Source organism: Myotis myotis, unplaced genomic scaffold (assembly GCF_014108235.1).
Source record: "Myotis myotis isolate mMyoMyo1 unplaced genomic scaffold, mMyoMyo1.p scaffold_m19_p_7, whole genome shotgun sequence".
Lineage (NCBI taxonomy): Eukaryota > Metazoa > Chordata > Mammalia > Chiroptera > Vespertilionidae > Myotis > Myotis myotis.
This window is the reverse complement of record NW_023416379.1, coordinates 1,226,891-1,252,500: the sequence shown is the minus strand read 5'-3', so window position 1 is coordinate 1,252,500 and position 25,610 is coordinate 1,226,891. Positions and strand designations below refer to the sequence as shown.

At 61.4% G+C, this 25,610-nt stretch overlaps 1 protein-coding gene across 2 annotated transcripts; it reads right to left on the bottom strand.

Annotated features, from left to right (window-relative positions):
• Positions 1–10,061: 10,061 nt before the first annotated feature.
• On the bottom strand, positions 10,062–18,505 carry TBXT (T-box transcription factor T). Of its 2 annotated transcripts, none has more exons than XM_036316273.1 (8): positions 18,284–18,505; positions 17,617–17,881; positions 16,774–16,908; positions 15,537–15,598; positions 15,374–15,435; positions 13,788–13,964; positions 12,634–12,763; positions 10,062–10,813 (listed from the first exon to the last, which is right to left on the bottom strand). In XM_036316273.1, the coding sequence occupies exons 1-8, from the start codon at positions 18,487–18,489 to the stop codon at positions 10,543–10,545; spliced, it is 1,308 nt and encodes a 435-aa protein (XP_036172166.1). In that variant the 5' UTR covers positions 18,490–18,505; the 3' UTR covers positions 10,062–10,542. The 2 variants fall into 2 exon arrangements, with proteins under 2 accessions (XP_036172166.1, XP_036172167.1); XM_036316274.1 differs by having other exon boundaries at positions 13,788–13,961.
• Between the last annotated feature and the right edge of the window lie 7,105 nt (positions 18,506–25,610).

The window sequence follows — 25,610 nt, the reverse complement described above, 5'->3', positions numbered from 1 at the left end:
CAGGAGAACACAATTAGGGAGGTGTATAGAGTGGTGGCTTCAACTATGCTTGCAATATTTTTCTTTAAAAGCTGCATGATGGATAGTAAGGTCGTTATTGCATTATTCTTTGAGATTGTGTATGTGTGTTTTATAACAAAGTATTCAAGGGAAGCACACATTTAAAAAGACAATACAGCCCTGACCGGTATGGCTCAGTGGATAGAGCGTCGCCCTGCGGACTGAAGGGTCCCAGGTTCGATTCCCAGTCAAGGGCATGTACCTTGGTTGCGGGCACATCCCCAGTAGGGGGTGTGCAGGAGGCAGCTGATCGATGTTTCTCTCTCATCAATGTTTCTAACTCTCTATCTCCCTTCCTTTCTGTGAAAAATCAATAAAATATATTTTAAAAATAAAATAAATAAAAAGACAATAGAGAACTCATTGCAACCCATGCTATGCCTCTGTGAATGTCCCGGAGCCCCCGCCCCCAGTTCCAGACGAAAGCTCTTGGCCTGAAGAACTCGGTGGTGTCAGTCAACCACCGCTTTGCAGAGCCACTGCCCACTGCATCTGAGAGGAGAGGCCCTCCTCCTGGGATGCCCTCTGTGCGGGTGGGAGGGGAGGCAGAGGGCAGGGAAAGAGGGAAACCCTTCCAAGGTGTGTGTCCGCGCCCCGAGCTGACCCGGGTCCACCTGCCCCTCGGGAGGCGCGGTCTCTGCCTGAACCCACCCGGGTGTGAACATTGGCGTTGGCATCAATGACCCGCCGCTTCAGCTGCCAACAGTGGCCAGTGCCTAGCAACCACACATCATTCCCCCAAACACGCCCCGCCCTCTGGGTCCCCATGGAGACCGTCCCTCTCCTACTGCTCCCAACTTTGGGGGACGCAGGACACACCCTTCCCAGCTCCCCCACCTCCTAGTCGCAGGGCGTGCGGATCGGGCCAAGAGGGCAGCAGAGGGACGCTGTGGGCCCGTCCCCCTCACAGCCAGGTGACTCTTGTTCCTTTTAACCCCCCGGCGGCAGCACCAGGCCACACGCCGGATGCTGGGAGCCGCCCCTCCCTGAAGGCTCTCTAGAGACAGGAGACACGGAGCGGCCAGGAAAACGGGGGGCTCTGTCGACAGGTGGGGACACGCAGCCGTCCCGAGCTCAGCTGCCTTCCCCGCTTGCCTCTGGCCGGGCGTGGGAACACCAGGCGGCCCGTCGCTCGTGGCCTTCCAACGGCAACTCTACCCCTTCCCCCTCCCCGCCCTCCGCCCCGCTCCCCTGGGTGAGACACAAGGCCAGGGCGACGGGTGCGAAACTACCACCTGCCCTACGTGCTGAGTCACACAAGCTCTCACCATCACCACCACCACCACCACCACCACCCCCCCCCCCCCCCCCCCCCCCCCCCGTCCAGCTCCCCAGCCTCTCCCAGGCTGGGGGAGGCGAGCAGTGCAGGCCGACGGAGAGGCCTGTGTCCGCCCGGGGCGCCCTCCCTCCTGCTCAGACACCGAGCCCCCGGCCCAGCCGCTGAGCAGCAGGAGGAGCGCGGGGCGCCGGCAGCCTCGCCCAGTCCCGGGGCCCCGCCACTGCGGGCGCAGACTGGACGGAGTGTCCCAGCCGGCAGGACGGGGTACGTGACACATGGCCAGGCAGAGTGGGGAGAGGCAGGAGGCGGAGCGGCTGAGAAGGAGTGGGGCACGCCTCTCAGTGGCAAAGTCCTCCCTCTCACTGTCCCCTCCTCACGGGCGAAAGGGGAGAAGCAGCACCTGACAGATGGTAATAAAGGTTACAAGTGTGTGTGTGTGTGTGATACATGGATATGTATCTGTGTGGGAATGTGTGCATACGTGTGTACGTGTGCAGACATGTATGTGTATGCTATACGGACATGTGCATACATATGTAAATGTGTACCTGTGTGAATGTATCTAGATGTGTGTGTGTGCTGTGTTACAATGTATGTGTGTGAATATGTGTGTGCTATATGAACACGTGCACATGTGTAAATGTGTCCGTGTGTCCATGTATCTGGATATATGTGTGTAGTTGTATGAATATGTATGTATTTGTATGCTATATGAGCATTGTGTGCATGTATGTAAATGTAGATCTATGAATATATTTTGGATGTATGCTGTATGAATGTGCATGTGTGTATGTATATGACTATGTGATGTGTGTATAGGTATGTGAATATCACATTGCATACAGAGTGACTATTACATGACTATTTCCATGTCCCCAGCCCCAGCCTCCCGTGGCCCACCCCACCCCACCCCCGGGCAGGAGGCCTGCCAGCCACCCCTTCCTCCCAGAGCTCCACCCCCAGCCTGTGCCTCCCTGAGGGACCCCTGCCCTGAGAGGCTGGGCAGTCCCAGGCCGGGCACCCAGCCTGTGGGGCAGCAGCGGGGCCGGTGTGCCCGCTGTAGCTAGAACCGCTCACCCGCCCGCCCAGCAGGTCACCAGAGCCATCCCACCAACCCACACGTCGGTCACCCCAGTCACCCCAATCACCCCGATTCCTCACCCAGACCGCCGCCTCCCTGCCTCCATGCACGCCCCGCCCCCCCATCTGACCCAAACTGCCACCTGCCGAACCCTCGGGCACCTGGACACTCCCTTTTCATCCTAAGTGTGTACCATGTCCCTGGTGCGTATGAACATATAACTAAGTGTCCGTATTAAGTCACACGACCCGATGAGTTCTGACGTGTGGCGGGGCCATCACCACAGCTCAGGCCCTGGACATGCCATGGCGTCCAGACATCCTCTCCCCCTCCATTCCCTCCAGCTTCCCACACAGGCCATCGCTGTGGCTACACATCTGTATTTCAGGTGACTTCTCTCTGCCTCCCCTCCCAGCCCGGACAGAGGGCATAATAGGCCACACGGAATAATACGCCATAAATATGCTATGCACTATTTTCTGTCTTCTGTTATGCGACACAGTTATTTTATTATTGAACTAGAGGCCCGGTGCATGAAATTCATGCACAGGTAGGGTCCCTAGGCCTGGCTGGCGATCAGGACCAATCAGGGCCTTCCGGCTGCCAGCCAGGGCCTTCCTTTGTTCCGCGCCACCCCGTGGTGGTCAGTGCAGGTCATAGCGAGCAGTCGAATTCCTGGTCGGTCGAACTCCCAATGGGACAATTTGCATATTAGCCTTTTGCTATATAGGATATAGGATGTTGGAATGTAGCAACAGTTGGTTCTCTTATTACTCAGTAACGTTCGCTGTGTAGATACCAAAGCTTGCTTCTCCGTTCATGGCGGCCAGGCACGTGGGCTGTTTCCAGATGTTGGGGATCACAGATAAAGTCTCTGAACGTTCATGGGCCAGCATTTCCGAGGAATAACATTCCCATTTCTCTTGGGTAGGTATCCAGGCTGGAGAGGCTGGGCCACGTGCTCAGATATGTCCCAGAGAAGATGCGTAAGTTACGTCGCTTCCAGCAGCGAGAGTTCCCGCATCTCTGCCAGCACTTTCAGAGCCGGGCTTTAGAACGTGTCATTGTAACAGACGTGCAGTGGTTCTCATGCGGTTCCAATGTGCGTTTCCATAATCCTTATGTGGAGCGTATTTTTATTTTCTTATTTGTTAATTATGTGTCTTACTTGGTGAGGGGTCTGTTCAAACCTCCTGCCGTTTTGGGGGTGGGAGTAGTTTTTTCTCTTAGGATTTAGCTGTAAGAGTTGTTTATATCACGAATGTACAAGTCGGATGTTTGCATTACAAATATTTTCTCCCAGCCTGTGACTGGTCTTATTTTCATAATAGTGTGGTTTGAAGAGCTAATTTTTTCTATTTTGAGGAAATCAAATTTATTGATTTTTTTTTCTTTTATACTTTGTGGCTTTGGGGCCCTTTAAAAAAAATGTTTGCCAAATTCGAGGTCACTAAGATTTCTTTTAAAAGTATCGCAGTTTTGCCTGTTACGTTCGGCCCTGTGACCTCTGTCGAGTTGACGCTTTGAGTGGCACGAGGAAAGCGCCTGTATTCGCTTCGTGTGGCTCCCAGCTGTCCCGGGGCCACCGCTTGAGGAGGGCGCCCTTGACTGACCTTGGCACCTTCGTCAGAAACCAGCTGATGAGAGTGATGGGCCGTCTCTTCCCTTCCCGTGGACTCTGACTCCTCGTCAAATCTGAACCAGGAGCCGGGAGCGTCCGGTGGGTCGGTGTCGGCCCCGTGCTTCCCTGGGCAGAGGGACGGCGAGGGCCACAGACCATCCGCCTGGGGATCAGTTCAGCAAGGACAGTCCCAGCCCCCGCTGCAGCCCCCGCTCCACGGCCCTACCCCCGCGGCCCAGACCCGGAGACGCGTGAACACTGAGGGCGAGGCGTGCACAGCTTCACACTTATCCGAGGGCAGTGATGGCGAACCTATGACACATGTGTCAGAGGTGACACGCGAACTCATTTTTTTGGTTGATTTTTCTTTGTTAAATGGCATTTAAATATATAAAATAAATATCAAAAATATAAGTCTTTGTTTTACTATGGTTGCAAATATCAAAAAATTTCTGTATGTGACACGGCACCAGAGTTAAGTTAGGGTTTTTCAAAATGCTGACACACTGAGCTCAAAAGGTTCGCCATCACTGTTAGGGCCTCACACCTGTCGCTCACACTGGCCAGTGACCCCAAAACCGCACAGCAGAGGCATGGCCCCGGGGGGCTGGGGGCCCTCCCTCCATGCCACAGACCCGTTCATCTCCCACCTTCTGCATCTCCACATCCGCATCCCGCCGATTCAGAATCACAAGGTTTTCCTTTTGCCCGGAAAAGCCTCAGGAACGAGGGGGCGGACAAGGGGCCACCATCAAGCCGCACCCCGCGCCCCTCGCCTTCGTGGCCGCCGAGCCACTGTTTGCCCGGGAGCCCTGGGCCGCCTATTTACCTTCGAGACGGCCAGGCATCTGAGCACACACACGGGCTGTTTGCCTCACAGGGAGGGAATGTTCCCGCTGTCGGGACTGCAATCAGTGGAGCCATCCATCACCCGCCTCCCTGACATCCCGGGTCCACCCCACCCGCCCGCTCCCCGCGCTCAGACGCCGAGCTGCCAGGCACAGCGAGTTAAGAGTCATAGGACTTCATTAAACAAAAATTCCACCCTAAGGAGCTCTCTCTCACCATGTTTTCTCTAAAACCCCGTCATCGCCCTAACCTGGGGCAAAGTATTCACACCCACGCCCCAGGTCCGTGCTGGCGGGGAACCTGCGCCCACCCCCCTGTCCGTGAGCGGGGCAGAGAGCGAGGGGCGCACCACCCCGGAAAACACAGGGAACGAGGAGTCAGGGAGGGAAGAACTATTCCTGCTACGGAAAAAAAGAAATTCCGACCAAAGTAGAAAGCATGAGCCAATAATCACAAAAAGACGGGCCTATAAGAGCGCGCCCAGGTCGCTCACCCCAGGGCGCCGGTCAGAAATGAAGCGAGGCGAGTGACCCAGGCGTGAGGACGGGGTCCCTGCGCTACGACATTTCACTGGGCAGCAGCTCATCTTCAAAACCCAAAACTGGAGCACGTGACCACGCAACACAACACCTCTGATTTCTGGTACGACTTGATCTGCAGTAAACTAAGCATCGCCACAAAGAGTTGGTGTGCGGCGAGTGCTTACAATGCAGGCTCCTCCAGTGCGATTCCTTCCTGCTCAGAAGGCTCCCCACTGGGTCGGATTCTTGGGAAGAGACAGGCGAGGCCGTTTCTAGATCTACAATAACTGTGTGTCCTCTCTTTAATCTCATGTCGATATTCTGAACAACAACATTAAATCATCCCAGAGACAGCCCTAGCTCACAGCGTGCTGTTCTGCGCATCGATGCTTGAGGCTGCCCACGTTCCCCAAGAGTCTGCCCTAAAGTGAAAGGAAATGTTGAAAACAGGCCCCTCGGATGCAGGTGTCATCGTACAAGAGATGCCTTGCGAAGGAGCCAGCCGTCAGCCACGGCAGCACGGCGAGCTCTCCGGGTCCAAATAAACCCGGGATACTGCGGAGAGGGCGTGCCACTCTCAGCACCGTGTGCCCTCGCCCTGAGCACACACCACCTGCTGTTCCCGGCCCCCCTCCAGCCGTCACTCCCCAGGAATGTCCCCCCTCCTCGCCGTCTGGCTGTCCCTCCTGATGAGAAAATTCTCCGACTAGGTGAGGAATGGCGCTCATTTCTCACACTCGCCCTCGAAGTGCAGAGCACACAGAGAGCTTGGATGGAGGCGTGGCCGAAGCAACGGCCCCCTCATCGGCCCCCTTCATCCCCGAGTGTGGTGGCCTCGGAGTGAGCCCGGGGTCCCCCATGCCCGGGGTCCCCCATGCCCGGGGTCCCCCATGCCCGCGTTGCAGGCTGGATCCTCAGCAGGGGGCGTGCAGGAGGCAGCCGATGGATGTTACGCTCTCACATAGGTGTTTTGCGCTCCATCTCCCTTCCTCTCTCTCTGAAAATCAATCAACTCTTCTTTGGAAAGGGAAAGAATTATTATAAGGCTACAGTAAGTGAGACGGTGAAATATTGGCACGAGGTTAGGAAATAGATCAACAGAACAGAATAGAAAGTAGAGACACACAAGAAGGGAGCGGGTATGTTTGTCTGTTAAGAAACATAACACACACCTTTGGGAAAAAAGAGTAGACATACCAGGTGTACCGGTTAATAATGCGGATTTTTTTCAATAGATGGAGTTGCACATATGTTGATATACATGCGATTTGATACGTACGCTATTTTGTTGTATTGACAACTAGCTTCAAAACTTCGTATGTCAAATTTGCTGAAGGTGTTAACATCATAGATATTTTTACACTTAAAAATGTCGAATTCTGTGCCCAAAAAAAGAGCATTTGCGGGAAGTTTTAATTCATTACTTTATTTTGAAGAAAAGGTCTACTGGATACTTCGGGAAGCTTATGGTGAACATGCTCCATCTCAAGATACTTGTGAACGCTGGTTTAAACGCTTTAAAGGTGGTGATTTCGATGTGAAAGACAAAGGACGTCCAGGTCAACCGAAAAAGATTGAAGACCAACAATTACAAGCATTATTGGATGAAGATGCGTGTCAAACTCAAAACCAACTTGCAGGAAGATTAAACGTTGCTCAGTAAACAATTTCCGATCGTTTACAAGCAATGGGGAAGATTTTAAAGGAAGGAAAATGGGTGCCACATCAACTGAACGAAAGACAAATGGAAAACTGAAAAGTCATCAGTAAAATGTTGCTTCAACGGCACGAAAGAAAGTCTTTTTTGCATCGAATTGTGACTGGCGATGAAAAGTGGATTTAGTTTGAGAATCCCAAAAGCACATAACCATGGGTTGATCCAGGTCAACCATCGACATCGACTGCAAGGCCAAATCGCTTCAGAAAGAAGACAATGCTCTGCGTTTGGTGGGATCAGGAAGGTGTGGTGTATCATGAGCTTCTAAAACCAGGTGAAACCATTAATACTGATCGCTACCGACAACAAATAATCAATGTGAACCACGCTTTGATCATAAAACCACCAGAATGGGCCAGAAGACACAGCAAAGTAATTTTCCTTCGTGATGACGCACCATCACGCACTTCAAACCCAGTTAAGGAGACGTTAAAAGATCTTGCCTGGGAGGTATGAACCCACCACCGTATTCAGCAGCCCTTGCTCCCTCAGATTCCCACTTGTTCCGATCAACGGCACACGCACTTTCTGAGCAGCACTTCAAAGGGTACGAAGAAGTGGAAAATTGGGTCCCTGAATGGTTCACCTCAAAACAAGAAAAGTTCTATTGGGACAGTCTCCACAAATCACCTGAAAGATGGGGGATGTGTAGCTAGCGACGGACATTACTTTGAATCAAGCACTTTTGATGTTTCTCTTGAAATTATCGTGTTTTCTTTGATTACAAAACCCGCCATTTCTAACCGGTGCACCTCGTACAGGCACGGCCAATGCATCTCCAACCGATGTGGGAAGAACATCTGTTTAGCAGCCGGAACGGCAGCAGGCAGTCACGGGCGGGGAGGAAGAGCCGGCGACCCTACCTCCCTCCGTGCTTGGGAAATACTGCGTAGAGCATGGCTGGGCGGGAACCACAGTGGGGGCCCCTGGGGGCCGGGGTGTGGGCTCCTGCTGGATTTACAGGGGGAGGGGGGCCCTGTCCGAGGCCCTGGAACAAAACCAGGGCCTTTCGTTTATTGATGCCCGGAGGTTTTTACACCTGAGCCCGTGGAGACCGTGAGTCAGCAATAAACCCTCTCTTTCAAGAGGGAGAGAGGTGGGGGCGGGGGGACCGCCCCCCAAAACCGTCCCAGGCAGGTCTGTGTCAGGAAAGCGCGGCCATGAAGGGGCCGGGGCCACGGTCCCATCCCCACTTCCCCAGGGACCTGGCGGGGCTTCGGGCAGCCCTTCCGCCCGGACCGGAGGGAGGCCAGCCACCCCCCCCCCCCCCGCCCGCGCCCCCCCCCCCCCACTCAGGTGCGTCCCGAGACAGCGGGCACCTCGCTGGCGTGGTTCATGCGGCTGGCTGCTTTCTAACGGGTTTGCTGTCCACGTCACTAGAGTCTGTGATTGTAACGTTCTCTCCTTCCTGTTTTCAGAACCAATTTTTATTTGAAAAGAAGGTCTGTTAACTCAGGCCTCTGCCAATCAGCGTGTCCCGTCAGGACAGGGAGAGGAAGGCAGGGTGGGAGAGGCACTCGCCGCCCGGTCCCTCAGCCCCGGTCCCTCAGCGAGGCGCACGGGGGCTCAGACCAGTCCTTCTGCACCAACCGCACGCCCTTGGCCCTGTCCAGCTGCCACGGCCCCACGGCTGGACCGGAAACACACCCTTCAGTTTGTTAACATACTAATTCCGTGAACCCCGGGCCCTATAGGAACTCGGCATGCGTGGCCTTGGCCTCGGACCCAGGCTCCTCCTATTCCGAAAGCTCCTGAGGCCTGGGCAGGGGCGGCGCTGGGGGACCCCAGGAACAGGAAACCCTGGCCCAGCCTTCCCACAGCGGCCGGGGGCACGGGCTTTCAGCGAGGGGTCCCAGTGCTATGGGGTCGCAGGGTGCACCGCCCCCCACCCGCCCTTCCCTCAGGGCCTCTCGCCCCACGGCGACCCCACCCACGTGGGCAGGAGCCACCGCCTACACGGGGCCAGGTTTATTCCCAGTTCTCCTCGGGCAGCGGTTTATCCAAGTGCTCTCCCACCACGTCCATGGCCACCAGGCTTCTGGCCTGGCCACCCTGCCCCTGAACAGCAGTCAGACCCACCATCAGGGCACCACGTGGGCAGGCCCTTCACAAGCAGCCCTCCCCCCCGCCCCCCCGAGAGCAGGAGGCGCTGCTACCCAAGGGCAGGGCACACGCTTCCGACCAGGGACGCTCCATGAGGCCAAGGATCCGCGCCCTGGACATGGCACGTGCGGCTGAGGCGGCCGGAGCCAGGGCTGGATGGCGGCAGGGACAAGGCAACCGGGACAGAGTCGGCCAGGCTGTCCCTCCAAGCAGCTCCTCCCACTGCTCGGGGACGTTCCCACAGCCCTGGTCACCTGGACACCCACAGGGCCCCCCGCACCCACAGGGGTCCCCACACCCACAGGCCCCACCACACCCACAGGGGCCCCCACGCCCACAGGGGCACTACACAGCTGCCTCTATGGACTGGTCACCTGTAGCCTCCGGGAAGCAAAGGTTTGGAGCATCAAGTGGCTGCAGTGAGATTAGAATAAGGACCCGCCACGGGGCGCAGAAAGCACCCCAGTGGGCACAGGGGGGTCGGGTCGCTGCGGGGACACCAGGGGGAAGAGTCTTTACAAACACCCTTTGCTCAAACCTCAGTGCAGCTGGTCTTACTTTATGCACCAACCGTGTGCCTGTTGACCTGATGTGCTTGCCCTGGGCTGGGCCTGTCCCTCTACCACAGCGTACACCCTCTATCCTCTCCCGGCAGACGGACGGACAGACGGAAGTGTGTCTTTGGGACAGGTCTCTGCCGCCAGCTAGGACCAGTGGCACAGTCTCCCTGGCCAGCCGCCAGTCTCAGCGGGGCGGGGAGGGGAGGGGAGGGGAGGGGAGGGGAGGGGAGGGGAGGGGAGGTGGGTGAATGACAGCACCAGTGTCTGGTAGAGCCTTTATTGTGCAGAAAGGCTTTCTGCTGATTGTCTTGGCGATGGTGTCAGAACAAAAGCAGAAACAGCTGCAGGTTCGACAACACAAGCATTGCTGCCCAGGCTCACTCCACCCGTCCCGGACAGACCAGGCACCAGGCAGGTGACCATGACGTCATCTGTGCCCAGGCCCTGACAGCCGGGAGGGAGGGAGGGAGTTCAAGGTGGGCCCTCGTCACAGTCTGCGTGCGAGCCGTCTACGCGGGAAAGGCCGTCCCGGACGGAGCAATCCCCTCACCGTGAACCCGGTGAGCGGGGCCGGCGTGTCCTTCACCTGCAGCACATACATGGCCCGGCCGCGCTGACCTGGCCCCGGCGGGCGAGGGTTGCCTGTGACAGTGTTTCCTCCCGACCCTGAGGCGCCCATGTGCCCCAATGAACCGACAGCACGCGTGGCCACAGCGAAGAAGTCGTTGCATCTTTGGAGACCGGGGTGCGCTCACAGGGAAGGCGGCGACGCGGGCGTCCAGGAGGCTATGAGGCAGGCCAGGGCCGAGGTGTCGTACTGGCTGTCGGGCACGTCTGGGGCCGCGGCAGCCCCGTCATACAGCGGGGACCCCGAGGAGGAGGCTGGGCCCGGGGGGGCCAGGGCGGCGGGGTGGGGGGCGGGCCCGCGGAAGAACGGGGCCCCCAGCCCGCTGGGCATCGCGGCCGGCTGAGCGCCCGGTGTGCCGGCGCCGCTGCTCACAGACCACAGGCCGGGGTACTGGCTGCAAGGGGAGGACACGCGTCAGGGACCCGGCGCTGGGCCTGGACCATCGGAGACCCCGAGCCGGGCCCAGGCCAGCGCAGGAGGGGCCCCCAAACCCTGCTCCCGAGAACCGGGGACACGGCCTTCCAGCCCGCAGTTCCCATGTTAGACCCACTGGGGCGCGTGTCAGCGTCACAGCTGTCAGCCAGGAGAGCCGCCGGGAAGCCGGCCGCAGGGCACTGGCCCATCCGCCCTCGGGGCCCAGACTCCAGGACAGGCACCCAGAACCCCCAGATGGACTGAACCCCACATCCGAGGATGTGCTTCACGAGGCATCTGTGTGACCCCCCCACCCAGGGACCTCGGGATGGAGATGACACCCCGAGAGCCCAGGCCTGCGGACGCGTCCCTGAGTCCCCCCACCAGGCGCCAGGCCCAGCTGGGCCGCCACCCCTGGGCATTGGGCACAGCAGAGAGGAAGGGCCTGGGGATCGAGCCACAACCGGGCATGTGCCCATGACCGTCATTGAACCCAGGACCCTTTAGTCTATCCACTGAGCCACACCATCCAGGGCTAAAATTGCTTTTTAAAAATGTCTTCTCCACAGAACCCGTCTACGAGCAAAGGAGACTGTGCTGGGCGGGCTGTTCACCAAGCCCGTCCGCAGCTCACAGGGACTTGAACTTGCCAACAAGCCTGGGGTCAGGGCTGTCGTGACACCCAGGTCCCAGCGAAGAGGAACGCGGCTCTGAGCTGCCGGGAGGACAGGGCAGTGCCGAGGCCTCAGGGGTCCCCGCGGCCAGCACCCCATTTGTAACCACGGGTCACACACTGACGTGCAGGTGTCTCGGTGACCTCAAGCCCTCGAAAGTTGACTGGTTTGTAGACAATTCAGTTCTTATTACAGGGGCACCATCTCCCGGGCACACTTGGGGTTCTGGGACAACGCACTGCATCACCGTCCACAGACCCGCCCGGAGGGGAGCCCCGCGCCCGGTCCTGTCCTGCCTCTGAACGGTCTCCTCATCGGAAAACGGACCCGGCTTCCAGCTCTGTCAGCTTTTATTGTAAGAATCCAACGAGGAAACGTAACCCAGGTGCCGACCCGCTGGGCCTCTGAGCCCATCTCCTTCTGCGTAACTTTCCCGTTAATGGGTCGGTCCCCTCCTTCACCGGGACCAGCACGCATGCCAACGGCTTCGGCTCCCCACAGGAAGGCCAGTCAATGCATGTCCTTCATGACTGGCTCCTGCCGCCGAGGGAGATTCTGGAAGCCTACCCTTAAGTCCGAACTGGCGGTTACGGAACAGCCCGGGGGTAAAGTCCCGCGTGAGGAACCCTGTCCATGGCACCTGCACGGTGCCCGGGGGAGGACTGACCGGGTGGGCTCCGCACGAGCCACGGAACTGCCTGCTGTGCTGGCGCCTGACCCTGCCGGACACTGACTGTCAACTGCAGCTGAAAAATGTTCAATCCTTTTCTAAAAATGTACCTACGACCCCAGCAGCCCTGTGAGGAGGCCGAGGCGGGGGCTCCTGTGTCCTCTCCTTAAGGAAACGAGGCTGGGGTTCAGCGGCTGTCGGCCCCGGGACACGGCGGAGCCCACACAGGCCCGCCTCCTCTCGCTGAGGCCCAGCCCCCAGGCCCAGCCCCCAGGCCAGAGCAGAACCCCGGCCGCCGCGTGACCTGGGACCCTGCACATCCCGGCGAGTGGTCAGCCTACACGTGAAAACCCCACCCACAGGTCAAGGGCGGGATAAAGGCCCGCGAGTGGATGCGGCACGCAGCCAGGCACAGGGGTCCCGGCTCGGCCGCACCGCTCCCCGCGCACATGTTACCTGGCGCCCGCAGGGGGGCCGGAGCCGGTGCTCACGGGCAGCACGCCGGCGTGGGCGGGCACCCCGAGGCCCGGCCAGTTGTCGTGGGGCTGGAGCATGGACACGCAGGCAGGCGAGGAGTCAGAATAGGCTGCAGGGGGCAAGAGAGCATGGCTGTCAGCGGGGTCCTCCAGGAGCGACAGGTGCAGCACACAGTCCCCCCCCCCCCCCCCCACGCAGCCTGCGCTTCCCTGTGCAATGGCGCCCTCCGCCCTTCCTGCAGCCAAGGCTCCCGGTGCGGGCCAGGCTCTGAGCGCGGCTGAGCCAGGCCCCGGAGCTGCTGGAGCTGCTGTGAGCGCAGCCGGGCTCTGCCCAAGGGGCGGCTGTGCCCTGCGCCCCCTGCCTGGGTGTGAACGCGCACCCACTAGGCACCCCACTGCAGGAGGCTTTGCCTTGTCCTTAGAGTCGCGGCCGCCTGCAGACAGCCTCCCCTCCTTCGACTGAGGACTCCTCTTTGCAAGTGAAAACCACACCCCTTTCACCTCCCTGTCCCCAAACAGTTCTTAAGAGCTGAGGGCTGGGGACGCTGTGGCTCTGGGAGGTTTAAAGGGGACCTTCTCGCCGGGGCCCAGCCTAGGGGGGAACTAGCCCCAGCGACCCTCTCCTTCCCCGGGAGCCTGTCCCTGCCCAATGGCGTGGCTGCCTGAGCACGTTCCTCAGCTGCTGCTCCTCTTGGCAGACAGCACGGAGGCGGGAGGCGGTGCGACAGCCAAGGAAAGGGGCCACCTGAGGCCATCAACCCCGCGGCTGGCGCCCAGAACCACCAGGGCAGAGCCTGGCACAGCGACAGGCTGCGGGGACGGGACCCCACCCTGGGACAAACACGGGGCTCTGAGCAAGCGGGGGCTGCTGTGCCGGCCGACCACCCCCACACCCCTTGGGGAGGCTGAGGAGACCCCAGGCCTGGGCACAGGGTGTGGGGCACAGGGTGGGGGTGGGACATCCGTGCCTTCGGACCCGCTGGCCCAGGGCTCCTGGCCAAGGACAAGAATGGAGGACGCTTCACCACAGGCCTGGCTTGGATGCGTTCCTGCGAGTTCTCCTCCTCTGGGCCCTGCTGCTGCCTCCCCAGCCCCCAGCCCCCAGCCCCCCTCTGCCGCGGGCCCTGGACTTACTGGGAGGGCTGTTCCGGTGCGCGTAGGGGCTGGGGTAGGGCGCCGGCCGGTGGCTCCTCAGGGCGGGGTACCGCTCACAGCCGTGCGTGGGGGGCAGCGACAGGGGGCCTCCGAACTGGGGGTGCGGGGCGGCCGGGGGGCACAGCGCGCTGGTGCCGGGGAGGAGCCACCCCCCTGCTGTGAGGAAAGAAGGCTGGTCGCTGGCATCGGCCTCCGTCCCAGACGACACAGCGCGGGTCCTGTCCTTGGGGCCCGTGAGGGGCTTCCCGAATCACACCAGGGTCACACCGCGTGGCCACAGCTCCGCACCGAGGCCCCGCGGACCAGGCTTCCAGACCCCCGGCCCCCAGGAGCCTGCACCCGGCCTCGGCCCCCCAGACGCCCGGCCTGCAGCCGAGGCCGCGCTGCTGAGCATGAAGCAAACGGACAAGCGGACAAACTCGGGGCCCGACGGGGCGGCAGCGGCGTGTCCCCGCGTCCCCCTCGCCTGGCTGCCTCCACCGCAGTCCCGGGGAGCCCCTGTCCTCGTGGGGCGGTGGGACCCCATGTTCTGCTTGTTTTGTTTCAGGCTCATTCTCCCGCCGGACCCGTCAATCAGAAATCCGTCCCAGCACCGCCCTCCGCGGCCGGTTTCTCCTCGTCCTGCTGCTTCTGTAAAGTCACTGGGCCTCGTCTCCTTAACTCAGAAAAGCCACCTCCAGGGGCGCCTGCTCCAACCCGGCCCCCAACCCGCGGCCCCCAACCTGCGGCCGGCCCTTCAGACAACACAGGACGAGGTCCCCATGGCCTCCAGCACGCCCACCCCTGCCGGAGCCGGTCACGCCACCTTCAGGTGAGCCGGTCACGTACTACCTTCACGTGCTCCCTTCACGTGCTGCCCTCCCAGGAGCCGGTACGTGCCGCCCGGGAGGCCCAAGGCGCTCCAGCAGGTGGTCTTCAGGGAAGGGGCGCAGCCGGAGCGCATGGGGAGCGCGTGGGGAGCTGCTCGCTGCTCACCGGCCTCCTGAGGGCCAGCACGGGCTGCCCTCTCTCCCAGCTGCAGCCACTCACCTCCCCGCCGGGCGGGGCCAGACCAGGTGCTCCCCCTCCAGCCGCCATCAGACCTGCCTCCCTCTGCTCGCTCACGGGCTCCCAGGGGAAGCGGGACTTGGAGCCGCCTGGCCCTCAGCAGCGTCTCCCCCAAACCAGCTCCCTAACCTGCCCTCCCGGAGCCGGGCCCCGAAGGAGACACGTCTGTTCCCAAGCATCGCTCCTCAGTCGGCCCTGCAGTTCTCAGTCAGGAACAAACGCGAACCGTCCAGAGCGGCTCCCACAGCCGGCTCCCCTCCCCCGCACAGACTCTAACCACCCCCAGGTCTCAGGGCCGTCCCGCCCGGGGGGCCGCCTGGGGGCCGAGGAGAGAGGCGGGAACCTCCCCCAGGCCTCCCTGGAAGGTGCTGTGGGGGGAGCAGAGGTTCGAGGCCCGGGCCCGGCGGGGCTGGAGAGGCAGCACAGGGCCCTGAGCCTCGCCCAGCCACAGGGGTCTGTCCCCCGCACACAGACCCGGGCGGCTCCGCCCCCGCTCCCAGCAGAGGGACAAACCGTACATTGGGAGAAGCCGGACTGCTGGCCGTCCCCGGGGTCGTCCATCGCGTCCTTGTGGTCGCTTCTGTCCAAAAAGCGTATTGCAGCGTCAGAGAGGAGAACTCGCGGAAAAGAGCGTTCGCAGCTACGGCCCGTTTCTGCCCAAAGAGGCTGCGACTCGCTCACCTCTCCTTCGCGTCCAGGAAGGCTTTGGCGAAGGGGTTGTATTTAATCTTGAGAGCTGTGATCTGAAAAACAAGAAGCCGCGTGTCCTGGTGTATTGGTGACAGCCGGAGGTGCAGCGGCACTAAGAGTCGGGGAGGCCCCCACGTGCCGTGTAAATATCCAAACATGACCCCAGTCCTCTCCGGGTAGTTTTCTAGGTGGGTCCGCGAGGCTGGGGAGTGGCACCATTTCATACAGAACAGCACGGTGGCCCGGCCGGCGTGGCTCAGCGCTTGAGCATCGGCCTGTGAACCAGGAGGTCATGGTCGACTCCCCATCAGGACACAGGCCTGGGTTGTGGGCTCGATCCCCAGTGAGGGGCGTGCAGGAGGCAGCCGATCCATCATGGATGTTTCTCTCTCTCCCTCTCCCTTCCTCTCTAAAATCAGTGCAAATACATTGAAAACAAAAACAGAACAGCACGTATATGGAAAGTTCTTACTGGCCCATTTTCTAAGTGGAATTCACAAGACACTGGGCCTCCTGCTGACAACATTCTGTGCATCAACCGACACGCGGGGCTCGAACCCTAGCCGCTCGGGAAACAGCGACCTGCTCGCTCCAGCGGGCGGGCCACACCCACAGCTCCGCCGCGGCCTGGACGCGCACGTCTCTGGGCAGCACCCGGGCCCAGGCCTGCTGAAGAAAGCCTCAGGCTTCTACCGAAGTGTCGGACGCGTCCTTGCCTGTGGAGGTTCGTAGATGCCTCTAGTTTAGACGCTGTTACAGAGTCACAGGCGGCAATGCTCGCACGGGGACTTGGGGAAACTCTTCTCCCCTCTGCCCGGTTTTGTGGGAAATCGTTTGAAAAGCGAGAAAGCCGAGTGTCACAGGACCTCACTCATGTGTGGAATCTAATGAACGAAAGGAACTGACGACAAAACAAGACCCGAAGCGGGAGGCCTGGAGCCGGCGGGCACGTCTCCATGTGGGCTGGGGGACGGGAAGAGAGAAGCCGAAGGACTTCCACAAACTCACTGCACAGCCCCTGGGCACGGGCAATGGGGGGTGAAGCCCTGGGGGTCCGGGGGCAGGGCAGTATCTGTAATACCATCAACCATGAAAGTATGTTTTAAAAATAAAAATAAAAAGTCATTTGGTGACAAACACCTATTTGTAAAGGCGCTGGTGTTTGGTCTGATAGCACTAATCGCACTGGCCGCCCCTCCCAGGACTCTGCCTGGAAAAGGCCCCTCACCTCCTCGTTCTGGTAGGCCGTCACCGCGATGAACTGCGTCTCGGGGAAGCAGTGGCTGGTGATCATGCGCTGGGGGCCGCCCACCCTCACAATGTGGATCCGAGGCTCATACTTATGCAAGGAGTTCAGCATGATCTGGGGGGACACAAACACGGGTGTGGAGACATGTCCCAGTTGGGGTCCCAGACACCTGCTGCCCTGCCGTGGAGGAGAAGGCAACCCATGCCGACCCCCCAACTTCCCGTGGCTCCCAGCGCCAACTCCCTGCTCCGGGGGGGGGGGGTTCCCCTCAGGCGCCCCCCGCCCCAAGGAGGAAGGAGTGCCAGGGGCTACAGGGCATCAAAGACCACGGGGCTGGGTGACATCTGGGACCTGGGGGAGTCCCAGCCCAAGGCCTCCCACGGCCACAGGCAATGCCACCGCCCAGCTGGTCTGGCCCTCACGGCCGCAGGGGGCAGCCCCAGGTCCAGCCGTTGCAAGGACGCATTTGCGGGTTTTCTCGGATTCCCCGCGAGGACTGTGGTGCCTCTCACCGCTGAAGTGGGCGCCCACTGCCAGGGAGGTGTTTGCTCTGCCCCCAGGGAAGTGGGGCGCTACATGCCCAGCCCCCCACCTGAGACCTGCCCGACTGGGCCAGGTTAGGCTGCGCCCCTCCGCGTCCCCCAGGTGGTGCTGTGACCCCCATAGGGTCACTGCAGGCAACAATGACGGCTTCACTGAGGGGGTCAGGGTTAGGGTTAGGGTTAGGGGGGCTGCAGGTTTCCAGGGCGAAGGCACCTCCTCGCAAGCAGGTCCCTTCAGGGGCTCCAGGCCCCCTTCGCACCCCGCGCCTGGCGCACCCACCTGGCCGCCGCCGTTGAGCTTGTTGGTGAGCTTGACCTTGCTGAAGGACACGGGCGCCTTCATCCAGTGCGCCCCGAAGTTGGGTGAGTCGGGGTGGATGTAGACGCAGCTGGGCGCCTGCGGCTCCGGCTTGCCGCCCGGCACCCACTCCCCATTCACGTACTTCCAGCGGTGGCCGTCGGCCGCCACGAAGTCCAGCAGGAAGGAGTACATGGCGTTGGGGTCCAGGCCGGACACGTTCACCTTTAGCACCGGGAACATGCGCCTGGAACGGAAGGGGCGCAGCGGAAGGAGCTTGGGCCGCCCGTGGGCCACAGGCGGAGAACTGGGAGCAGGCACTGGCATTGCTGGGCGAAGAGGAGCCCCATTGGGACCTTCCAGCCTCCCAGGGCCCCCACCCCCCGCCTCGGCCTCCACCCTCCCCAGCCTCAGGAGGCGGCGGTCCCGGCCCAGCGGCAGCGCAGCTGGCAGCCTGGACTCAGGCGAGGTGCCCTCCTCCCCAGCCTCCCGCGAATAAAGACCCGGAGACATGGCTGGTGGCCCGGGTCTGCTCCCAGCTCAGGGGAAATGAGCAGAAAGGCCGCCACGGCACCTTTTAGTTGGACAGTAAGAAACTTTCCGGCCGCTGCTGCCCGGCGGCGGCGCAGGCCTGGCCCAGCCCACCCACCTGCCGTTCTTGGTCACGATCATCTCGTTGGTGAGCTCCTTGAAGCGCAGCCACAGCTCGCTCTCCTCCAGGCCCACGCGCAGCTCGCGCTCCGTGGGGTCGCCCTTCTCGCTGCCCGCCTGCAGCTCGCTCTCCACGGCGCTCAGCAGGTGGTCCACGCGGTGCTGCAGGCCCTTCCCCGCGCCCTCGGCGCCCGGGGAGCTCATCCTCCCGCCCGCCCCCCGCCGCCCCCCGCGCCCGACTCGCTACCCCACAGCCACCTTCTCCCCACTTGGCGCCGCTCCTCCGAGAAGAGGGGCCCTCGGCCCGGACCCGCGAGGGCGCGCGGGTCCCAGCACCGGGTGACCCGGGGGAGGGAGCGGAGGGGAGGACGGCGCTGGGGGCGGGGCGGGGGTCCACTTGAACTCCTCGCGGAGCCTAGAGCTGGGCTCTGGGGGGAGAGGTCGGTCCGAATCCATAAATAGCCGGCGGCCGGAGGGGGCGGCGGCGGATTGGGCCGCGCGCCCTTTCAAGTGCGGGGGCCGCTGCCCATTGGCCGCGCGCGGCCACATCAGACCCGCCCGGAGGCCGACCAGGGGCCCCGCGAGCGCGTTTCCAGGAAGCGGAGGTCCATCCCCGCCCGGCCGGGCCCCACACCCCCGCCCCCTCCCAAATGTTTGCGCCTCCATCAAAGGAGGCCCGGGAGGCGGGAGGGGCCGGAGGCCGGACTCGCCCCTGTCCCGCGGCCCAGGGGCTGCGGCCGCCCACGACGCTCCCCGCCTCCCGCGCGGGCCTCCTGCTCTCCCGGCGCATCCGGACCCCGCAGGTGCGTCGGGCCGGGAGCGCACCGCGGAGCCCACCTGCGCCGGCCGAAGCGCCCGCCGGATGCGCGCACAGCCCCGCGGTGCCCGGGCCGGGCCCGTCTCCATGCCCCGAAGGCCCAGCCCTCCACGGAGCCGCGTCTGGTCCCACACGTCCCTCCCACGGCGCTTCAGGCGGCTCCACGAACACCTACGACCGTGGCTGGCCACCTGGTACCCGCGTTCCTCCGCCCGCACCTGCCTGAAAGGGAGGAGGCCCCAGGCCCGAGTCGGCCCGGGCCGGTCCCGCGCCCAGAGCGGGAAATGGACGCACATCAACCGAAGGAGCCTTTTTGGAAGTGTGCTCGTTCCCCCCTAAAAGCAGGACTGGGGGAGAGGGCTGCGCACGCACTGCGTGGGACCCGACTTTCCGGCTTCTGTTCTGCCCTTTGCTTTGGGGAAGGTGGGAGGGGGCGGGCCCGGTGCTCCCGGGAGGGCGAGCAGGGCTGGGGTGGGCCTCCCCGCCCGCGGCCTCAGCCTCCACCTCCGCCTCAGCGCCGGGTTTATTGCCTTTTGGTGAGAACCTCCGCGAGGAGAGCGAGGAAGGTGACAATGGGCAGGAAACAGCTCGGTGAGGTCTTTACACCACCTTCCTCCCGGCCCGGAGCCTCCGAGGGACGGAGGAGAAGCTGGGAGCCAAGCGCGGGCTGTGCGCGCGGCCTCTGCGCACCGCTCCAAGCGGCGTGTGGTTCCCGCCTCAGTTCCCGGCCTTCGCGCGCCCGCCCGCCACCCCCGAGCCCTCCGCGAAAAGCCAGTGCGTCGGTTGGGGCACCCCACGCAGAACAGCCCGCGCCCGGGAAGGGGGCTCTGCGGGCAGGACTGGAACCCGCACCCTCGTGACCCTCCCCCGCCGGCTCCGCCCGACCGCTCCAGGCCCGAATTGCCGGCCCCCCTGAGCCCCTCGCACCCGGGCTGTGGGGCTTGTGCGTGAGTCTCTCGGGAGGGAATACGCGGCTGAAGGGTCACCTCCGCAGTGCGCCCCGCCGAGCCCCGCACCTGGGTGAGAAGAGGGGGCGTCCCAGGCGAGGGGATCCCCAGGCAACAAGGGCCTCCAAGGCCCATGGCTGGCGCGAAGCTCCTGACGCTCCGACCCCCAGGCGCGCGCTCTGGGCGCTGAGATTCGGGATCGGTTCCCCGCGCCCCCAAGAGCCCGTGAGCGCTGCAGGTCCCAGACCGCTCCCCGTGGGCCTCGCTTCAGTTAGGCTCCACTCGCAGGAGGGGACTCGGCCAAGGGAACAGCAGCCCTGGGCAGGGGCGGTTCCCTTTCTAAAGCGCGGGGACAGAGGGTTGCGTGTGAGCTGGGAAGCGCGTGGCCCGAGGCCCAGGTTCTCCGCGGGGGTCCCAGGCCTCACCGGTGGGCTGAGGGGGCTGGAAGCGGCTCGGCCTCCACCCCTAACTGCTTCCCTCCCCTCTGGGCCTGCTCCCTGGAGCTCCGCACCCTGGTCCTCTGGCCCAGCGTCTCCACTCTGGCCTTTCAGGGCAGGCCCAGTGCATGGCTGTTCACAGTGGAGCTTCCTGGCCCTGGGTGGGGGGGCGGGGGATGGCGGGGTTCTTCCCTGGAGGGGGCAGGGCGCTCCGGCTGTTTCTCCCCGAGGTCGCCCCCCTTCCCCCAGGGAAGCCCAGCCATCAGGGAAAAGAAAGAGGCCTTAGTTTGGGCCTTGAGATGCCACTGGCCCCCCCCAAAATAGGGGGATTTCCCCCAAATAGGGAGCACTTTACAAGAAGCCACACACACCCTCAGTCCCCAGAGAGCCGGGGCTAGGGGCGCAGGGACAGGCTCAGCGGGGAGGGGCACCGCTCCCAGCTCCTCTCCCGGAAGAAAAACATGCATTTCTCTTCTGATAGGATCTGTGCCCGACCTAGAACATTGTGTGTGTGTGTGTGTGTGTGTGAGAAAATAAAAACCTAAGCACCGCCCACTGTTCACGGCTCTGTGTTCTCACCCTTTTCATTTTGTTCCTCCCTTATTCTCCTTTTTTATTTTTTATTTTTGTTGATGTCAGAGAGGAAGGGAGAGGGAGAGAGAGAGAGAGCAGCATCCATGATGAGAGAGAATCATGGATCGACTGCCTCCTGCACGCCCCGCACTGGGGATGGCGCCCGCAACCCGGGCCTGTGCCCTGACCTCCTGGTTCATAGGTCCACGCTCAGCCACTGAGCACGCTGGCGGGTGAGCCTTCTCCCACGCTGCTCAGCAGACAACACAGCCCTGGCGAGTCCTGAACTTCACAGACATTCAGGGTCCTAAACAGCAATCATTCCAGGCACCAGTTGGTTTACTGGTCGCTCCCACGGAAAGAGACCCAATGAAGTTTATGGTTTTTAAAGTCGCACCATATAATCCTTTAGACTCCGTGGCACTGAGCATGTTTAACAGCCCATGGGGTTGTTGGGGCATCTCTGGTTTGTGGAAAAGAATGAAGACTTGGTTTTGGGGGGTTTTTTTAGTCTTTTTCTCAGGAAACTCCATAGTGGCTGATCCACCCATTGTAGCCGCAGGCCATGGTGTGAGCGTGGGACAGCTGTCCCTGAGTGCGGGCGGGGAGGTGTGGCCTTTGCCGGCTGGAGCTCCATGACCAACAGCGAAGGAAGCACTTCAAGATCAAGCCCACCTCGCTGCCGTGGGGCTGGGGCTGGGGCTGGGACCGTGGGATCCAGCGGCTTCGTCACACAGGACAGGGCATGGTTCCGTGAGGGGCATCCACACATTAAAAACTAACACACCTGCTGACAGGCCGAGGGTCTGAATGATGGGGGTTGTGACGTTTCTCCTGGAAACTCGGGCCATGGCTCCTCTGAAGTTCAAGGCTGCAGAGGAGCAATCAGGGTCCCTGACGTGCTGGGCTGTGGTTTCTGGGTGCCTGGTGGGCAGCTCGGGTTTCTTCCTGTGCAGTCGGGCCTCTGTCTGGAGTCCTGGGAGCAGGAGTGCTGTCCTTCAGGGTCTCCTGTGTGTGACTGTGTGACTGCTCAGCCGCCCCATCTCCCAGGAAGGCAGTGTGCGGTGCGTTTATGCACCCGATTCTAGAGCCACGATGAGTTGACTTTTTTCTTTAATACGTTTATATTGATTTTTAGAGAGAGGGGATAGATAGAAGCATCTACGAGAGAGAACATCACTGATTGATCGCTGCCTCCTGCAAGCCCCCACCGGGGATCAAGCCCACAACCTGGGCATATGCCTTGATCGGGAATCAAACCAGCAACCTCTTGGTTCATAGGTTGATGCTCAACCACTGAGCCACACGCGCTGGGCAAGAGTCGACTGCTGATGACAGTGGAGACTGGACGGACAAATGCCTGCTTCTGAAGAGCCGTGGGAGGGGCGCTGAACAGGAGGCCCAGCGGCAGGACATTTCCCATGAGGCACATGCTGAGTGTGGGTGCAGGAGGAAGGAGGGGTGGGCAGAGGTCAGCAGGCAGGTGTGGGCGCGGCACTGGGCAGGCTCCGCGAAGGACGGGATGCCAGTGTCTTCAAGAACTAACGGGGGAAAGAGAGAGGACGGAGGGGAAGAAGGCTGGGAAAGGCCTTCAGGGTCCTGAGAACCCGCCGGGCCCGTGGGCTTCCTGTGGAAATCCTGCGTCACGCAGACGACAAGCCCGCGGAGGACAGTCAGAGCGGGATCACACTGGGGCTGGTGGGGCGCTGATGGCAGCGACAAGGGGCCGCAAAGGCAGGCCCAGCAGAAGCCTGCCCAGGGCTTAGAGGGAGGAGGGACCAGGAGAGTGAAAGACAAGCCCCAGGGCTGGGCTCTGGGCATCAGCTGGGAGGCAGGGAGGGAGGAGCTAAGAGCCCACCTAACAAGCACCAGACGGACAGGAAAAATGAGACAAAGGGAGGGTTTGGCACGTCTGTGAGAAAAGATTCCCATCAGCCATTCCCACCGCCTTTTCCAGCTGAGAAGAAGCCCCTGAGGAGGAGGCCCATTGGGAGTAAGGTCCACACACTCTGCAGCCTGAACCTCGGCTGCCAGGGACTGCAGGGCGCTGCAGCCTGCACCCCAGACACAGGAGGGCCCGGGACACAGGAGGGCATAGGGCACAGGAGGGCCAGGACACAGGAGGGCCTGGGGCACAGGAGGGCACAGGACACAGGAAGGCACAGGACACAGGAGGGCGGGAGATGCAGGAGCTGTCCCAGTCTTTGATCTGCAGGCAGTGGCCTACCTTGCCCTCCAGCCCTCAGCAGCCTGCAGGCGGGGCCTCCCTCTGACCTGGGCAGCCACAGCTCCCAGAGGGAGTGGGCCCTGGCATTCTGATTCATCTTCCTGTACATTCACTTGTTTCCACTGGATGTGCAGAATGCACGGTGCAGGGAGACAGACCTAGTTCCTCTCCCACCCACACTCCCACCACCATTCATACAGGGAGACGGCATGCCCTGCACACGTGGGTGTTTGGGGTGTTTGGGGTGAGGTGGTGGGGGGGAGGGGGCGGTTGGCTTACCGAGTTCTGAACCCTGGGGAAGAGGTGAGCATATAAAGGTGACGGTACAACAGGAGCTGGACAAGGAGAGTCCTCCCAGCAGCTCGCCGTCCAGTCGGCGGTGCTGGGCCAGAGGTCAACGAAAGCTAGGTGGTGCCTAAGCCTCCAAACAGGGTCCCAGCCAGCTTCCGGGGCCTCTCACCCCAAGCGCAGCGGTGTGTCTTTGGTGTGTCCGGGCGGGCTCCGCGGCATGTCCGGGCGGGCTCCGCGGCGTGTCCGGGCGGGCTCCGCGGCGTGTCCGGGCGGGCCCTGTGGCGTGTTCGGGAGGGCTCCGTGGCGTGTCCCGGGCGGGCTCCGCGGCGTGTCCCGGGCGGGCTCTGTGGCGTGTCTGGGCGGGCTCCGCGGCGTGTCCCGGGCGGGCCCTGTGGCATGTTCGGGCAGGCTCTGTGGCGTGTCTGGGTGGCTCTGTGGCGTGTCCCGGGCGGGCTCTGTGGCGGCCGGGAGGAGCGGGCTCACCTGTGTGTTCTGGAAGGTCAGCCCTAAACAAAAGGAGCGGCTTCTCTTTGTCAAGTTGTATTTCAGTTACTTTTTCTGCACATAAACTCTGAACATGGCGGCAACACCAATGTCTATTTTGCTACACACACGACTTCTCCCCTTTATTAAACGTCCTGATAGTAACATGTTTGGGATCACGTGTTAATCAAATTAAAAATCAAAATTTTTCAAAAACACCCTATGAATCTTCTCTCCTGAAGAATCACATACAACGTATTGTCAGGGCCCCCGCCCCCGGCTCTGTGCCGGGTCTGTGATAAGTTGGTCAGTGAGTCCCAGTGGCTTTCTTGAATTTCACTTGCAAACGTGTGGCTGTGCCCACGTACATACTAACCCTGTTCCCACCACCTCTCCGATCAGATGAATCCACGAGGCCTTAGATCTCAAACTGAACCTTTTGGCCACTGGGGAATCGTGGCAGTTCTAAAGTTTTGGAAATAAAGTGCATACACGTTCGATGAGCGTCTCATGTTCAGTCACCCTGCTTCGGGGAATGTTTTGAAGCCACAGGTATTGGCTAAATGAAACAGCACCTGCTTCTAGCAACACAGACAGATCTTCACCAAAACCAATTCTCAGAGGAATAGAAGCAAATCACTCTGAACAAGGGGGTGTGTGCATGCGTGCATGTGTGTGCATGTGTGCCTGTGCATGCCTGTGTGTGCATGTGTGTGCGGGAAAACCATAATCACAACTTGCATGAAAAGCCAAGCGAACAAGGGCTCGTGTGTGCGTGCTGGGTGCGTTGGCTTGAAGTTAGTGTCTAACAAACGCCTATAACCCAGCGGCATCTGACGGCGCCCAGGAAGCAGACCAGAGGACAGAGGTCAGATGAACCTGTGTCTTCAGTGATGGGGCTCCCTCCACCCCCAGAGCCCAGAGGAACGGCCGTGACATTTCTGAAAGGGCAGGAAGGGGGGCAGCCACACGGGGAGGCACTCTGCCTGCTTCCCGGCCACGCGGGCGGGGCGTGTGCGGCCTCCCCGCTCTCCTAGCCCACCCGCCGCTGCCGAGCTGCTTTTATGGTGAGCGTGTGGGACGGTGAGCCTTTCTCCAAACCAACACCGACCTCTGTCCTCTGGTCACCGGTCCCAGACCCAGAATGGAAACAGCTCAGCATGGACATAGCTCAGCATTGTCACCCTTCGCGTTAATGGCGACACCGCTTCCAGGCAGCCCTCCCACAGGTCAGGACCATCCTGTGCATTCCCGGCCAGTTCCCCGCTGGCCCCTCGCCCCGCCCCCCAGACCTAAGACAGAGCCTCACTGTGCGGCTCCCAGACCAGGACGGCAGGGCCCGACCTCCAGCCCGGCCCTGGGACCCACATCTGGCCGGGCCCTCCTCTCCACGGTCTCCGCGGGGTAGCAGCAAACTGAGAAAAGCAAACAGCGAGCTGTCAGGCCGGCACCCCCGCACGCGCTGCTGGGAGGCCTCAGTGTGGCCCGCCTCGCTGGGCGCCTTGGGCTCCTGTCATCCTGAGAAACGCCTGTGGCCGCGGAGAAGAGAG